The following is an 18340-nucleotide window of genomic DNA, read 5'->3' on the forward strand; positions in this document are numbered from 1 at the left end:
ACAACTCAGCACACAAGCGATTCCCCCCCCCCCCTTTTCTGCCCACCAACAGAGCTTTCTGTTGGTGGGCTATGATCCCTGCTGGGATGTTTGTTTTTTTATCTGTTTATACATTATTTTTTAAGTCTCGGATTTTTTTTTTCAGACCCTCCCTCCCCACTAGTCAATGACAGCGATCGCTCCTAACCCTCCCAGGGGGACAGCCATGTCTCACGGCTGTCCCCAGTACAGCGCTGCTGTAGAACACAGCGCTGTACCCTGTAAATAGATGGCGGTTTCACCGTCTAACTGTCTCCTAGTGGCAATGGCCACTGGGAGGCTGATGATGGAGTAGAGCTACCTCATTCAAGCGGAGATGCGCGCACAGTGGCGCATGCGATCTCCTGCAAAACCCCGCCCCGCCCAGTGGTCCTGGGGCTGCTGCCGCATTCACGCCGATCGGCGTGGAGCGGTCGGCAAAGGGTTAAACCACGTCCTTATTAGAAAGATACATAAGGGAACAAGAAGAACTTTCCCAGCAATGGGACATAGGTACTTTGCGAGGGGGCCTGTGTCCTTTGTCGCTTGCCCCTTGAAAGGCACCCCCTTCCCATATCTAATTAAAGGTCTGGTATTGAACATTACATGCAATATTATATGAACATGTCACTATAAAATAAAAAAGAAAAGGCAGAGGGAAGAAATGGATCTTAGTCTTTACAATGACACATGTGAATACTCAGTTGATTTAATTTTATTTATTTATTTTTCAAACTCCATGCAAACATTTCTGCAGAATATAAAGGCATAAAAGAAACTTGTGTACAACTTATTGCACAACTGGTAATTCTAATTAACAGGCAACTGCTTTTATTTAGGAAGAAGAAGCGAGCTATCATTATGATGATAACGGTAGTGGTGCTGTTTGCAGTCTGCTGGGCACCTTTTCATGTTGTGCATATGATGATGGAATACAGTAAGTAACTACTGTTTGCCTTTTCTTAGTGCTGATACTTCATGTTATCTTTTTCATTTTTACATCTAGATTTTGATAGCATTTCAGTGTTTGAGACTACATTTTCCGTACAGCGAGGAACATAAGTATTTTTAACACCCTGCAATTTTTCACGTTCTCCCACTTAGAAATCATGGAGAGGTCTGAAATTCACATGGTAGGCGCATTCCCACTGTGAGAGACAGCATTTAAAAAAAAAAATCAGGAAATCACATTGTATGATTTTTAAAGAATGAATTTGTAATGCACTGCTGCACAGAAGTATTTGAACACCTGGGAATCAGCAAGAAATCTGACTCTAAAAGACCTGTTACTTTGCCTTTAAAAAGTTCACATCTACTCCACTCATCAATCTAAATTAGCAGCACCTGTCTGAGCTCTTTAAAGATACCTTTCCACCCCAAAGTCAGTCGGACTCCAACTACTACTATGGGCAAGACCAATGAGCTGTCAAAAGACACCAGACTTTGTTGACCTCCACAAGGCTGGAAAGGGCTATGGAGCAATTGCTAAGCAGCTTGGTGAACATAGATCAACTGTTGGAGCAATTGTTAGAAAATTGAAGAGGCGAAAGAAGACTGTCTGTCTCCCTCGGACCGGGGCTCCATGCAAGATCTCACCTCGTGAGGTATCACTGATGAAAAGAAAGGTGAGGAATCAGCACGGAACTACAAGGAAGGAGCTGGTCAATGACATGAAGAGAGCTGGGACAACAGTTTCAAAGGTTACTGTCAGTAGAACACTATGCTGTCATGGTTTTAAATCATGCATTGCACAGAAGGTTCCCCTGCTCAAGTCATCACATGTCCAGGCCCATCTGAAGTTTGCCAGTGACCATCTGGACGATCCAGAGGAGGCATGGGAAAAATTCATGGGTCAAATGAGACCAAAGTAAAACTTTTTGGTCTAAACTTCACTCGCCGTGTTTGGAGGAAAAAGGATGAGTTGCATCCCAAGAACACCATCCCTATTGTGAAGCATAGGGGTTCACTGGTAGCATCATGCTTTTGGGTGCTTTTCTGCAAAGGGGGCAGGACGACTGCACTGTATTAAGGAGAGGATGAATGGGGCCATGTATTGTGAGATTCTGAGCAACAACCTCCTTCCCTTAGTCAGAGCATTGAAGGTGGGTTGTGGCCAGGTCTTCCAACATGACAATGACCCAAAGAACACAGCCAGGATAACCTAGGAGTGGTTGTGTAAGAAGCATATCAAGGTTCTGGAGTAGCCTAGCCAGTGTCCATACCTAAATCCAATAAAAAATCTTTTGAGGGAGCTGAAACTCTGTGCTACTCAGTGACAGACCCGAAACAGATCTAAAGGAAATCTGTGTGGAGGAGTGGGCCAGAATCACTGTTGCAATGTGTGCAAACCTGGTTAAGAACTACAGGAAACATTTGACCTCTATAATTGCAGACAAAGGCTTCTGTACCAAATATTTACACTGATTTTCTCAGGTGTTCAAATAATTATACAAATACATTCTTTAAAGTGAACCTCCAGACTAAAAATCTACTCAGCAACACTGAAAAGGCTTGCTGTTTCTTTAACAGTTTCACAGCATCAGAACTTGTTTTTTCTTAACCAAGCCTCATTTTTGGCTGCACAGAAGCTAAGCTCTGCCCCATCAAAGAAAACTGCCCGGGCATTTTTCCCCTAATACTGTGCAAAGCATGATGGGATTTCTGATGATGATGTTCTCGTTGCCTAGCAACTGGGAGGGGTGATCAGGACACAGGACAGTTGGAACTGTGATTCATGCTCCCTGTCGCCTCCTTTCAATCAAAAAGATGGCTGTCCTCATGAAATCACAAACATTTGCCTGTTCTTTTAAAACAGGGTGGGTAAGAGATTATATTACCTATCTATTTTAATTAACATAACTAATGTAACTTCATGACAGTATGTTTGTTTAGGCTGAAGTTCCTCTTTAAAAATCAAACAATGTGATTTCCTGATTTTTTTTTTAAATGCTGTCTCTTACAGGGGGAATAGGTGCTACAATGAATTGTAGGTGCTAAAATGTGAATTTCAGACCCCTCCATGATTAATAAGTAGAATTTATTATGGAAAATAGCATATATTACCGGTATATGTTTTTTAAATTAAATAAACAATCTATACCAGACCCACATCATTTTAACTACGGGTGTCAATTTTGTTGTGTTATCATACAGTACTGTCATTCTCGTGTCATTCATCACGAGTATATTACAGTGAATCTTTTGTAGAAAAACTAAATGGTAGTTTATTGGCGGTATGTACATGTCCTGTAATGCTAAAAAAAAACCTGAAAAACCCTGAATAATATTAAAACCTTACCATTGCTGCATAACTATTGTTCTGATCAGGTATACAATTTTCTTTCTTTTCCAAAAGATAAGATCAGTAGTTCAGTTCACCACCAGCAGACTATGAATGGATTTTCTGAACATCTTCTTCATCTCATATCAGCTAATTTAGTATAGTGTGATTTTGGCATCAGTGCTTGACTGTTACTTATTTGCCGATCGTATTTGGTAGCAGAGTGTTATTGTGGTGGCAGGCATTTGTCTTTTATGTAGCCTCCACTCCTAGGATACATTTTAGTTTTGGGGGGTGGCATTTTGGCATCAGGCTTTCACTTTTACATAATTAAAATACCTAGCACTAAAGACAGTTTAAGTTGAATATTGGTTAATGTCATTAGCGAGGGTTTGGAGTAAATTAGGAGGGTTAGTAGCCCACTAGTTAAGTGGAAGTTAGCTTTAGATGTTCGGGAGGAGGTAAAGAAAAGGTGTCAAGAAGGGATTAAAGTCAAAGGCAGAGGTTAGTGTAACGATTGTGGAACTTTCTCCGTGATCAGCGAACAACGTGTGCGCTGACACGGCGGAAATCCTCCACAAGCGTGTAATTGCAGGCACCCAGCAAAAGGTGCTACGCACCTGTAGAGGGAAACTCCTGTCGGCAGATGGCGCTGGGGAGTGCAGAGAAACCAATCCTCTGTACCTCCACAAATGCCAGACAGGAATTGTACGAAGCGCAGAACGCAATCGCAAGAGAGGCGATTGCGAATGAGAACGAGCAAAGGGACAGGTTGTATGTGTGTGCGCCAATCCAGTCGCCACCCCGCGACCGCGCACACACAACAGCAGATATGAAATAGGAACGCGATCGCGAGAGGTGCGATCGCCAGACGTGACACAAGGCAGATCAGAACAGAATACGAGGGTGGCAAAGGCACAGCAAATAATACAATGAGAAGATGCGGAAAATAACAAACGCTAGCTAACCGCGAACACCGCACTCATTCGCAACAGTGCACGCGGTTATGCGCGGTCTCCACGTTATGAGCACAATAGAGACAAGCACACCTAACTAACCATCGACAGACAAACATGAAACAGAGGACGCGGACTCGGATTCAAATTCGGAAATTTCTGTGACTGCAATATCATCATTAGATGTTCGGGAGGAGGTAAAGAAAAGGTGTCAAGAAGGGATTAAAGTCAAAGGCAGAGGTTAGTGTAACGATTGTGGAACTTTCTCCGTGATCAGCGCACAACGCGTGCGCTGACACGGCGGAAATCCTCCACAAGCGTGTAATTGCAGGCACCCAGCAAAAGGTGCTACGCACCTGTAGAGGGAAATTCCTGTTGGCAGATGGCGCTGGGGAGTGCAGAGGAACCAATCCTCTGTACCTCCACAAATGCCAGACAGGAATTGTACGAAGCGCAGAACGCAATCGCAAGAGAGGCGATTGCGAATGAGAACGAGCAAAGGGACAAGTTGTATGTGTGTGCGCCAATCCAGTCGCAACCCGCGACAGCGCACACACAACAGCAGATATGAAATAGGAACGCGATCGCGAGAGGTGCGATCGCCAGATGTGACACAAGGCAGATCAGAACAGAATACGAGGGTGGCAAAGGCACAGCAAATAATACAATGAGAAGATGCGGAAAATAACAAACGCTAGCTAACCGCGAACACCGCACTCATTCGCAACAGTGCACGCGGTTATGCGCGGTCTCCACGTGATAAGCACAATAGAGACAAGCACGCCTAACTAACCATCGACAGACAAACATGAAACAGAGGACGCGAACGCTTGCTTAACGGTTACCTCACCGAGCCTCCAGCAAGCGGTCGTAGCAGACAAGACAGACACACGAAAACAGGGACAAGCGAGAGATAGGATCCACAGCACTAGCGAAAAGTGGCTAGCACGATCCAGGTACAGAGTAGCAGAACAGAAGGATCCACAGCACTAGCGGAAAGTGGCTAGCACGATCCCAGGAGACAGAACAGAAGGATCCACAGCGCTAGCGAAAAGTGGCTAGCGCGATCCAGGTACAGAGTAGCAGAACAGAAGGATCCACAGCACTAGCGGAAAGTGGCTAGCGCGATCCCAGGAGACAGAACAGAAGGATCCACAGCGCTAGCGAAAAGTGGCTAGCGCGATCCCAGGAGACAGAACAGAAGAGATAGCTGGTAGCAACCGCTGCACCAGCTATACTCCAAGAACAGAGATCAGAACCATTTACTGTCGACCACCGCTGGGACAGGACAACAGCAACAGAACAAACAAAACAAACAGATAAACAATCCTAACTGCACTATGGAATCTGCCTAGCACAGTTTCCAGGAATTACTCTGATCTTCAAACCAAGAGCATGGCTGACACTCTCCAGAGTGTTTCACAGGAAGACTCCTTATAAACAGCCAAGCATTATGGGACACACATAGTACTTATAGTACACGCCTCCAATGAATGTGGTCAGGCAATTTGCATGACAACGTATGCAAATTCCTCAGCAAACACAAGCTGCAAAACTGACAGAAGCTCTTCTTTGCAGAGTCCTGCAGCATGCAAACCTACACAATGGTCAAAAAGCTGCCTGCCTGCACAGGCAGCTGAGCAAATCATCACAGTTAGGTTTAGGTATCAGGAAGAAGTTAATGTTGGAGGCATTAGGTTTAGGCATCATGAAGGGATTAGCGATAAGACAAGGTAAAGTATTAGTGTTGGTGTTCGAAATCCGTATAGCCAATTTAAAACTCCCGTCCACTGATCAGCATTGAACAAGTGGACAAGGTCAGGACAGGAGGGGTTTACTGGTTTGTGAGTCATGTTGTATTTTATGTGATGCTTCCTAACCAAAAGGAGGAATTATCTCAATGGGATTTGCAAGTAAGTGAACACCTCCTGACACTGTCCAGTTGTTTGGTGCTGTACAGAGGCAGACAGGAGTATTTGGATGTTTCAAATTGGATATGCCAAATACAAACACCACCATTATAAAGGATGGGTTTCAGAAAGGGTTAAATGTTAAAAGAGAAGGCCAACGCACATGCGCTGCACGTGGGCGGACTTGGGACAGCATAGGAGAATGGGGGCAGGGGTCTGCGTGCTCTTGGCGTTGTGCGCGTGTTGCGGCAGGCAGGCATGTGCACGTAGTGTGAGCATATGTGCGTCGTGGCATTGCGCGCTGACCCTGCTGGCCTGCGGGCTGACGGCGGGATCAGCAGGGGGTTGAGAGGCATAGTGGCGAAGCCTAACATCCATTATTTTAACGGGCCGAAGGTCCAAATATATGTGTATACATATATGTATATATATATGTATGTATGTATGTATATATATGTATGTATGTATATATATGTATGTGTATATATATGTATGTATATATATGTATGTATATATATGTATGTATGCATATGTGTATATATATATATATATATATATATATATATATATATATATATATATATATATATATATATATATATATATATATATATATATATATATATATATACATATGTAAAATCAAAGGTGGTTACACACGATACAATAAAATCATCCGATTTTATGACAATTCGATAAAAACAATTGGATTTTTCCTGGAAAATCAAAAGCTTTTTCTTTTTATTCAAGCAAGAGATTTTATAAAAATCGATGGGGAATGGTGTATTTTTCTGATCAATTTTTATGAAAATTAATGGTGTGTCAATTTATTAATAAATACTTCCAATCAATTTTCTAAGAGTTTTCAATAATTTTTTCATAATTGGGGGAACATTGAACACGTGTGTGGTACATTGGTCAGATTCTTAAAATGTTACACTCAGTCAAAGAAATTGATAGCAATTCTTGAATTGGAAAGATATTTTAAAAATTGCATGGTGTGTGGCCACTTTAAAGGACACCCGAGGCAAAAATAAACTAATGAAATAAACGATTGTATCTATCTTCCTTTTCCTAAAAATGACTTTTTAATATATTCCACAGTTTTATTTTATATTTAAATCTACTTTTTAAGTTTTAGCTGTTGTATTGTTTTTGCTCAATGATACATTCGTTGAAATATGCCAGAGCTAAAATTTATGAACAATTGACCCTTTTTATCTCTTTCTTGCTTTTAGAAGCCATTTTCTGCTAGGAATGTGTTTTATAGTTGAAATTTCTTATCAGTGAGGATCACACTGTAGTCACTTCCTGTGTGAGTCAGGACTGAGTCAGCCACTTAAATACCTGATATTTAACTCTTTCAGGCAGAGAAAGAAAAAAAGGAACACAGCATAGTTATTTGTGTGCTAGGCACTGTACATACCCATGTCTATCTCATCATGTCACATGCCACCTCGGGTATCCTTTAAGACTTATGTAATGTAGTCAAATTATCCTCGATTTAATGGCTCCTCATTCTCACATGAAGTGAGTTCATGTGACATCCTTGCTGCTCCTCCTCTGCACTCCTCTGTTTGGCAATGAACAGTTGGCAGGCAACTTCTACACTATAGAAAGGACAATAGTGTACACTGTGTATACTAATGGCATGGCAAAGACTAAAATTGCACTTACTGGATGTAAACATAGTTTATTGTACAACAACTAGCCTGACTCAGGGTTTCAGCATCTAACTTTCATCAGAAGGGCAAGATGCCGAAACCCTAAGTTGGGAAGGTTATATGTTGATATGCAAAAAAACAAGTTTACCTCCAGTAAAAGCAATATGATTTGAATGCCCCGTTAGAATGTTGAAACTTTTTTTAAAGTATCAACAAACTTCATTTTTACAATTTTGAAGGTAAAGCTAATAAAAAGGATTTTCAGGAATGGGTATGATTGATTGTCTTCATGAATGGCGTTCTTCTTTAAACCTGATATGGCTATAATAAAATTGTTTCTGAAAGTTACAAGATTGGCAGGAATTACCGTACATATTTATTGCATTCTTTATTTCCATCTAGGTAATTTTGAAAATGAATATGATGATGTCACCATCAAGATAATATTTGCTATGGTGCAAATAATTGGATTTTTCAACTCCATTTGCAACCCAATCGTATACGCTTTCATGAATGAAAATTTTAAGAAAAACTTTTTGTCGGCACTTTGTTTCTGTTTCTTCAAAGATACTTCTTCACCCTCGAGGAGAACTAGGAATTCTGGCATCACATTAACCCAGCAACGAGTCAGAGACAGTGGAACAAGCGAGGAAACCAGGAGAGAAGCTTTTAGTGAAGGGAACATTGAAGTAAAGTTTTATGACCAACCCATACCTAAAAAGACCACAAGGAAACACATCAGCTTGTTTTCAGCAGAGCTCACTGTACATTCGTGAGCATGTGAAAGCCCCCACAAATAATGTCATTGTCTTTAGCAAGAGTCAATATGGTTGTAAGCAAAGGAACTATTTGTAATATTCAGTGCACCTTGAACTTGCGAGTTCAAAAGGTCGCCATAGAAATAAAAAGGTGCTGTGCTATCACTGAGGGTTGACCAGAAGCCTGGAAAATTGCCCCTAGCAGTCAGTGTGATTCTGAAGTGGCTAATCTAACGTGGCTAATAAACGGAGGCAATTAACACAACCTGGACACTGCAAGTTATGCTTTTATTTGCTTCCCCCAACCGTGGCACCCTCTACATATTACTGCCTCACTGGCTAACACATCAGTTGTATTAGAGGGAGAAGAAATGCTGCAGTGAAAATGAAGCCTAAGCTGCTTGTACTGTATGCAAATTTCTTGTTTGTGGTTTGTAAGATTACAGTTACAAATTTCTCATTGGTGTATGTGAGCACAGAAAGTCCCCTCTTCCATTGTATGCGAGAATGACTATCGGTTATGTTCCGGAAATTTTTGTCCTGCTTACTAAGGTTTTTTGGACAGTAATGGTTTGCAAATGAAGCAAAATGTTTCTGGTTGCTTTGGACAACAAGCAAAAATACACAACACATGCTGGGCCTGATTCATGTACTGTCGGTAATATTGCTGGGCACAGGCAATATTACCAGTACTAACGGCAGCAGACGCACGCTGTACAATAAGCGTGACCTACGGAACATAAGTAATGCAAGCATTGCCATGGTAATGCACATTAAAGGGACACTTAAGTCTCTGTAAAAAAATGAGTTTTACTCACCTGGGGCTTCCAGCAGACCCCTGCAGCTGTATCGTGCCCACGCAGATTCCATTAGATGCTCCTGGCCCCGCCGGCAGCCACTTCTGGTTGCGGCGACAGGAGCCAACAGGCCGGGAACACGAGTGATTATTCGCGTTCCCGGCCACAATAGCGCCCTCTATGCTGTTATAGCATATAAGCTGGAGTTATTTGCATCTCTTTCACCTTCTCTAGTACCTACTAATCATGCCACCAATACTACATGACTAGGGATGATGACAGTTGGCCAATGAGAGCAAGTTTGCTGTGTATACTATAATATTTAATTCTGTGGAGAGCAGACAAACATGCATATTTACTATGGTAACGTGCATTGCTAGGGTAACATTTGCTAATGCTACTTGCTGAGCACACACTACACTAACAATTCACAAATTACCTATGTCACATGAGTTGCACTATTTGCACAGTACGCACAACATAACTGGCATACGTACCATTGAAATTGCAGTGTGCTCCCTACACAAGGCGATTTTAAAGTAGTTTAGGGAATATGCCCCAAAGTAACAGATTGGAGCAGGCAGAGGGGTTCAAACTGGCTTGTCTTCAGGAGAAAGGGGTTTCAAACAAGGGTGAGTAAAAAAAATCTCATCCCAGATCTATTGCCAGCTTTATTGTCACTGCCAAACTTATTAATTTGAAGCTAGGTCAAGATGTTTCTTGCTCACAACACAAAGATGGTCCAAAATAAGTGGCAACACAAGGTCCTCCAAAATAAGTTCCAACACAAATATGGTCCAAAATAAGTGGCAACATAAGGTGGTCCAGCAAAAGTTGCATTTAACTATTAATATTTGAAGTCAAAATATGCAAGTTCTAAGAGGAAATTTGGATAGACATTGGTGGAAATGATTGTAACAAATTATTTCTACATTTTAGGTTTATACATCATTTATTAACTATGAGTTGTGTGGTTTAGCCCTGAGCATCAAGCCTGAGTTTCTTTTCAGGACAATCAAGGAGTTTTGCATCAGGATGATACCATTTATTGGCTAACTTAGTGATGAATAAACAGTGAGCTTTTGGCTTATAAAAAGTCTTCGTCGGACTTGTTCAGGACAATCAGCCCTTTGTTGATACGAAACCTATTGCACCTTTCCATTACAGCCTGCATACAGCTATGATTCAAAGAATGATTCAGCTTTGCTTCAAACATTAGTCAAGATTTGGTTCCTGTTATTATGGGTAGCCCACACCATTTGGTACCCAATGTTTCTTTAATCTAAATATTTCCAAATGACATGTTCTGCTCTCAGAACTCAGCAGTTTTAACCACGAGGCGGCCGCGATCCTGCAGTATGACAGGTAGCACTGTGAAGAACCCAGCGCCCATTATTAAAATTGGCATATTATGGCTATAAAAAATAAAGGGGGTGATTTATCAAGAATCAGTAAAACCCACAAGTAGTAAAAACTGGCTATTGCACATTTACTTAACAAATTGGTGTATTCTGTGCACCTATGACTCACAATGGCAGCTCAAGGATTCACAAAGGGGTTGCTGCCCATGCTGTCAAGTATGGCGGAAGTGCTCATCTGCCAAACAGCATGCAAGTCTCCTGTGGAAGCATGTTTAATGCATGCAGGCAAGTTTTATAAAAAATTTACCTGACAAACCTTGCTCCAAGTTGTTTTTTTCAGTGTGGGATCTGGAACCCATTTTATTAAGTGGCCACCCCGATACACACTCCCTGAACTCCTTTAATGGAGTTCCTTATCAATATGGTGATGTCCATGTTGGATGGTATTGCTTAGAGGGCAAAACCCCACCACAGTGGGTTGCAGATTCCCTGGGAAATGGAGGCCTGCATGGATGGTAAGGGATTAATAAAGCTGGGGGGCATGTAATATACTTACTGCTGATTACCTGCTCCTTAGGCAATTTCAGCAGTACTACTTTAGGGGCTCACAATGTGCAATGCTATATAAAACTACCAAAACAATATGCTATATAACAATTAGATGTACTGGTACTGTATATTCAAACATTATAATCTATTGCATTTGTCAAAAATAGCAGCTGTTTCCTATATTGCAAATCAGTAAACTTCTTAAGGCTGTTGTTACTAAGCACATTTATTATTTTTGAAAAAAAAAGACTATTTAAGGCAGGAAGATATTATTGCTTTTTTTCTATTGTACAGTAATTCATACCGATGTCAAATGTAAATAATTATATTTCACTTTTACATCTTGTTTCTGCGCCATTTTGTAACTTTGACTGTATTATGACTATTATTTTCTTTTTTCAGTGCTCACAGTAGATAACTTTTTCTATGGATTGTGTAGAATTTGTATTTTCAAAAAAAAAAAAAAAAGATACATTCTAAAATGATATTGTTTTCTTGCATTGAATAAATGTAATATTCGGCAAAACTGCTCTGGATACATATAAACCCTTTGCCTGTGAGTATTTTTGCTTTCTAGAAGAAGGCCCATTGGCCCATATGCAATTCACTTTTTCTCCTGAGTGATATTTTTTCAACTTCCTTTTAAATGGACCTTGAGCAGAGGCTGTGGGTATGGTTTTAAGCATAGCCACGTATATGTGGTACTGTGCTTACATTCACCGACCCCTTTGCTCCTCACTCCTCCTTCCAGTTCGTCCAGTATAAATTTAATTGTATTGGTGACTGTGACCTGGAAGTTGCGATCAGTGATGCTCACATACCCCCCAATCACGGACTCGACTATTCGGCGGTGATTGCTAAAAATCCGGAAATTCCATGATTCATTTCCGGATTTGAAACAAAAAATTACATGCATCCGTGGCCCCCATCCATGGGTAGATGTCACTGCAAGCGTGGGGCTGCTGCTCCTGGGAGTGCTGCTCAAAGCGGAGGTCTGGGATAAAGTAATGATGGGCTTCTCCTCCGTCATCATGTCCATCAATGCCTGTGAGTCTATCTCCTGAATGAGCACACAGTGACCCAAGGTGCTGAAAATGGGTGCCACCGGCGTCAGCTGACTCGACCCAGGCTGTGCTGCTGATAGACACCTCTCTGCTGCACCCCCTACAGCTGAGCACCCTCTCCCTGGCTGTGGACCAGTCCCAGAAGTAGCGTAGGCAATGGCATTCCCTCTCCTGCCACACCCACGACCCCTGCCAGACATGTTGTATACTATGCACAAAATTTTGATGTGGAGAAAGTGTGCTGATTATTACAGTCAATATATGTGTGGGGGTCTGGGGACACACGGAATATAAAAGGGGGCTTTTATTGATTTTTCAGAAAAGAAAAAAAAACAAACAAAATACTGAATACAGTAAAACAGAACACGAAAATCAGTGGACAGCGCATCGGTCTGCCTGCTCTATGCGCACAGCAAACTAACCAGCTGCACGCTAGTAGCAAAGTACAAGGTCACTGACTAAAGTTAGTGACTGAACAACTGTGGCAGTGACTGCAACTAACTGAAGTTGATCACTGGCTGGCTAAGCTAGCTTACATGTATACAGTAATAGAGCAGTAGAATCAGTGTGAAGTTGAACCTGCCTGCCTGCACTAAGCACAGCAATAAGGACACTCTCTCACTGACAACTACACCGACTACAACTAACTAATCACTCACTGGCTAGCTAGCTGAATACAAGTATCAGGTGCAGAATAAGGGCAATGTAAGGACTGAAAACGCTCTTGCTGATGCACAATATGGCCTGGATATGATCCTCTCAGTGCCACAGAGTCTAGAAAGGACCGAGCTCCTTTAATGGCCCCCACTTTATATACAGGAGGGGAGGGCAGAGCCTCCCATCCTATGATTGGATGCTAGGGCCTGGCTGGGGGCCTCTGATTAGAGATGTCGCGAACCTCCGATTTTCGATTCGCGAACACCGTTCGCAAACTTTCACGGAAGGTTTGGTTCGCACGAACTTTCGCGAACCGCAATAGACTTCAATGGGAAGGCGAACTTTGAAAACTAGAAACAATCATGCTGGCCAGAAAAGTGATGGAAAAGATGTTTCAAGAGGTCTAACACCTAGAGGGGTGCCTGGTGGAGTGGGATAGCCGCCAAAAGTCCCGGGGAAAAATCTGGATTTGACGCAAAGCAGCGTTTTAAGGGCAGAAATCAAATTGAATGCTAAATTGCAGGCCTAAAGTGCTTTCAAACATCTTGCATGTGTATACATCAACCAGGGAGTGTAATTAGAGTACTGCTTCAAACTGACACACCAAACTCAATGTGTAACGCACCGCAAATAGCTGTTTGTGTAGTGACGGCCATGCTGGACTGGTGCGCAACATGGCCAGAGTGCAGGCCGTGGCGGATTTCCAGGCCATATGGTCGCCGGGCTGTGGTAGCTCAATGATAGAACAACAGTGACTGTCCAGCTGATCAAATTTGGTCTGACCACAATGAAGCAACAACCTTATTATCTTTGGTGTGCCACCCCCACCCGAGACACTCATATAGCCGGCAGTCATTGCTTTATTGTGATACGCAAGCCCCTTCACTGCGGCAAGGTAATGATCATGAAGGGGGATGGGCACATGTACATGCCTTTTCTTTTTTTGTTGCAGCCGCCCGCAGTGCAGCCAGAAAAATTAGGCAGGCATGTACACGCACCAGAAAAATTAGTATAGCGGCCGCTGCTAGCAGCGGCCTTAAAAATTTAGGAATCCGCCAAGAGTCCTGGACCCTGTTGGTGGTGGCGGAGAAGGCAAGCGGCATGTAGGCAGAAATGCTGTGTGTGGGGACTGACTTAGTCTTCAGTCGGGCAGTAGCCCTCCGGGATCCATGCCTCATTCATTTTGATAAAGGTGAGGTACTGAACACTTTTGTGACTTATAAACTGAACAGAGGCGCCAAAAGGATAAAAACAATATTTAAAATATTTAAAATTGCATAGGAGGCAGTGGTGGACTTACCTCCTTCAAGCAGACACAAAAAACTGTGTAGTTCAACAAAAGTAAATTTATTGGTACACTCCATGGTTTTTTCTTATATACTTTTGTGACTTAGGTGACTTCTCTTCTCAGTGACAATGCCTCCAGCTGCACTGAAGGTCCTTTCTGACAGGACGCTTGCGGCAGGTCAAGAGAGAAGTTGGATGGCAAATTGGGTCAGCTCTGGCCACAGGTCAAGCCTGCGCACCCAGTAGTCCAAGGGTTCATCGTCGCTGCTCGCAGTGTCTACATCCACAGTTAAGGCCAGGTAGTCGGCTACCTGCCGGTCCAGGCGTTGGTGGAGGGTGGATCCGGAAGGGTTACGGCGAGGTGTTGGACTAAAGAATGTCCACATGTCTGACATCACCATGAGATCGCTGGAGCATCCTGTCCTTGCCTGCGTGGACTTGGGAGGAGGAGGATTACTGCCAGTGGTACCTTTATTGCGTTGTGCTGTCACGTCACCCTTAAACGCATTGTAAAGCACATTTCCCAAATTCAAAGCGGAATGGAGATTGCTGCCGTTGTCACACACCACGTTGCCGATCTCCAGCTAGTGCGGGGTCAGCCAGGAGAGCTGGTCCAGTGTGAATCTTCGCTTTGAGGCAAGACATGTCTAAAATGGCAAGACATGAGGCAAGACATGTCTAAAATGGCGTGACACCGTCGTACCTGGCATGCAGCGTAGGCTCTGAGGAGATGGGGCTGTGTAGCTGGAGAGGAGGTGATGGCAGCACCACTAGAGTTGAACTGCCGCTCAGCCAAGGAGGAGGATGACAGCGAAGAGGATGTAGCAGGAGGAGAAGGAGAGGAGGTGGCAGGAGGACAAGCCGTGGAGGTGTCACAAGTTGGTCCGCTGCGCAGCCACGTACTCCCTGCTTGCCATCGGTCACCAGGTTGACACAATGGGCAGTGTACGTAATGTAGCGGCCCTGCCCGTGCTTGGCAGACCAGGCATCCGTGGTCAGGTGGACCCTTGACCCAACGCTCTGCGCAAGAGATGACACCACTAGAGATGTCGCGAACCTCCGATTTTCGGTTCGCGAACCCCGTTCGCGAACCTTCGCGGAAGGTTTGGTTTGCGTAAAAGTTCACAAACCGCAAAAGACTTCAATGGGGAGGCGAACTTTTAAAAATAGAAAAAAAGATGCTGGCCACAAAAGTGATGGAAAAGATGTTTCAAGGGGTCTAACACCTGGAGGGGGGCATGGCGGAGAGGGATACATGCCCAAAGTCCCGGGGAAAAATCTGGATTTGACGCAAAGCAGTGTTTTAATGGCAGAAATCACATTGAATGCTAAATTGCAGGCCTAACGTGCTTTCAAACATCTTGCATGTGTATACATCAATCAGGGAGTGTAATTAGAGTACTGCTTCACACTGACACACCAAACTCACTGTGTAACGCACCACAAACAGCTGTTTGCTTAGTGACGACCGTGCTGGACTGGTGCGCACAGTGGCCAGAGTGTAGGCCGTGGCGTTTTTCAAGCCCATATGGTTGCCAGGCTGTGGTAGCTCAATGATAGAACAACAGTGACTGTCCAGCTGATCAAATTTGGTCTGACCACAATGAAGCAACGACCTTATTATCTTTTGTGTGCCACCCCCACCCGAGACACTCAAGTAGCTGGTGGTCATTGCTTCATTGTGATACGCAAGCCCCTTCACCGTGGCAAGGTAATGATCACGAAGGGGGATGGGCACATGTACATGCCTTTTGTTATTTTGTTGCAGCCGCCCGCAGTGCAGCCAGAAAAATTAGGCAGGCATGTACACGCACCAGAAAAATTAGTGTAGCGGTCGCTGCTAGCAGCGGCCTTAAAAATTCATGAATCCGCCTAGAGTCCTGGACCCTGTTGGTGGTGGCGGAGAAGGCAAGCGGCCTGCAGGCAGAGATGCTGTGTGTGGGGACTGACTTAGTCTTCGGTCGTGCAGTAGCCCTCCGGGATCCATTCCTCATTCATTTTGATAAAGGTCAGGTACTGAACACTGTCGTGACTTAGGCGACTTATTTTTATTATTATTATTATTATTATTTTTTATTTATATAGCGCCAACATCTTCCGTAGCGCTGTACATAGTACAAACAAATAATGGGGAACAAATATACATAAGAAATACAAGACACTGTACAGTCATGACATTGAATAGAATAAATACAGATACATACATAGTTGATATGTAGTTGGTACATATACATATGTTAAAATTACAGCAGTATGAGAAACACTAGGAGGAGGTCCCTGCCCTTGCGAGCTTACAATCTAGAGGGTAGTGGGGAGGAAACAAAGGGGAAGGAAACACCAGGATTAGTGGGTGAGCCAGTGTGCCTTCAGTGCTGCCTATAGCAAATTATAGGCTTTTCTGAACAGGTGTGTTTTCAGAGTACATTTAAAGGTTTCCAGACTCGTGGCATGACGAACCGGCTGAGGGAGAGAGTTCCAAAGGAGAGGGACCGCCCGTGAGAAGTCTTGGATGCGAGAGTGAGAGGAGGTGACTAGGCTGGAGGACAAAAGGGTCTCCTGTGAGGAACGGAGGGTCCGAGCGGGGAGGTATCTGGAGATTAAAGAGGAAATGTATGGAGGCGGCAGCTTGTGTAGAGCTTTGTATGCAAGTGTGAGAAGTTTAAACTGGATCCTTTGGGCAACTGGTAACCAGTGGAGGGATTGGCAGAGAGGGGCTGCCTCAGAGGATCTAGAAGAGAGGTGGATGAGACGGGCCGCAGAGTTTAGTAGGGATTGGAGAGGTGCCAGTCTGCTTTTTGGTAGACCACAGAGTAGGGTGTTGCAGTAGTCAAGACGGGAGATGATTAGGGCATGCACAAGCATTTTAGTTGCTTCTTGTGAAAGGAAGGGACGGATTCTGGAAATGTTTTTGAGATGGAAGTAGCAGGAGGTAGTTAAAGTGTTAATATGTGGTTTAAAGGAGAGCTCAGAGTCCAGAGTTACCCCTAGGCAACGAGCTTTGGGGGTTGATGCTATTGGGGTGTTCTCTACATTGATTGTGACAATGGGAGGTGGAACAGAGAGTGAAGGTGGAAATATCACAATCTCCGTTTTGCTCATATTGAGTTTAAGGAAGCGGGATGACATAAATGTAGATACAGCGGATAGACATTTGGGGACTTTTGATAGTAGTGTGGAGAGGTCTGGGGCAGAACAATACATTTGGGTGTCATCAGCATAGAGGTGGTATTGAAACCCAAAAGAGCTTATTATCTGTCCCAGGCCATGGGTGTAAATGGAAAAGAGGAGGGGTCCAAGGATGGACCCTTGTGGTACTCCCACAGACAGTGGGCGTGGAGAGGAGTTGGTATTGGCATAGGAGACCATGAAAGAACGTCCAGACAGGTAAGAGTTGAGCCAGGAGTGTGCTAGGCCCTTGATTCCCAGTGTTGAGAGGGTCTGGAGAAGCAGGGTATGATCAACAGTGTCGAAGGCAGAGGACAGATCTAGGAGTATTAGTACCGAAAATCTGCCTTTGGCTTTAGCAACTAGGAGGTCATTGGCAACCTTAGTGAGAACGGTTTCCGTAGAGTGTTGAGGGCGGAAGCCAGACTGGAAGGGGTCCAACAGGGAATTAGCGGAGAGAAAGTTAGACAACTCTGAGTAAATGTGGCGTTCCAGCAGTTTGGAGGCAAAGGGAAGGAGAGAGACTGGGCGGTAATTAGAAAGGGCAGTAGAGTCTAAAGAGGGTTTTTTGATTAGTGGTGTTATGATAGCTTGTTTAAATGAAGAAGGGAAAATGCCAGTTGAGATGGAAAGGTTAAACAGTATTGTTAAAGCAGGAATGAGGGGGGAGGAGAGCTGGGGGATAAGATGAGAGGGAATAGGGTCTGAGGCGCATGTAGTAAGATGAGCTTTAGAGATTAGTGAAGAAAGACGCTGTTCAGTTAAGGCAGAGAAGATTGTTAGCAGGGAGGGGGTTTGAGTGGGTGAGTGGTTATGTGGAGAGGGATAGTTAATAGTAGGGGAGCTGCCGGGAGGAGAGGAAAAAGGAAGAGGT

At 43.7% G+C, this 18340-nt stretch overlaps 1 protein-coding gene across 1 annotated transcript in view; it reads left to right on the forward strand.

Annotated features, from left to right (window-relative positions):
• The window catches only part of QRFPR (pyroglutamylated RFamide peptide receptor), a 159160-nt gene extending 150309 nt beyond the window's left edge, over positions 1-8851 (forward strand). The window contains exons 5-6 of the mRNA XM_068270268.1: positions 858-955; positions 8231-8851. Coding sequence (XP_068126369.1) covers positions 858-955; positions 8231-8604 — 472 coding nt within the window. The 3' untranslated portion in view covers positions 8605-8851. The remainder of the gene's footprint in view (positions 1-857; positions 956-8230) is intronic.
• The last annotated feature ends 9489 nt before the right edge of the window (positions 8852-18340 follow it).

Source organism: Hyperolius riggenbachi, chromosome 1 (genome assembly GCF_040937935.1).
Source record: "Hyperolius riggenbachi isolate aHypRig1 chromosome 1, aHypRig1.pri, whole genome shotgun sequence".
Lineage (NCBI taxonomy): Eukaryota > Metazoa > Chordata > Amphibia > Anura > Hyperoliidae > Hyperolius > Hyperolius riggenbachi.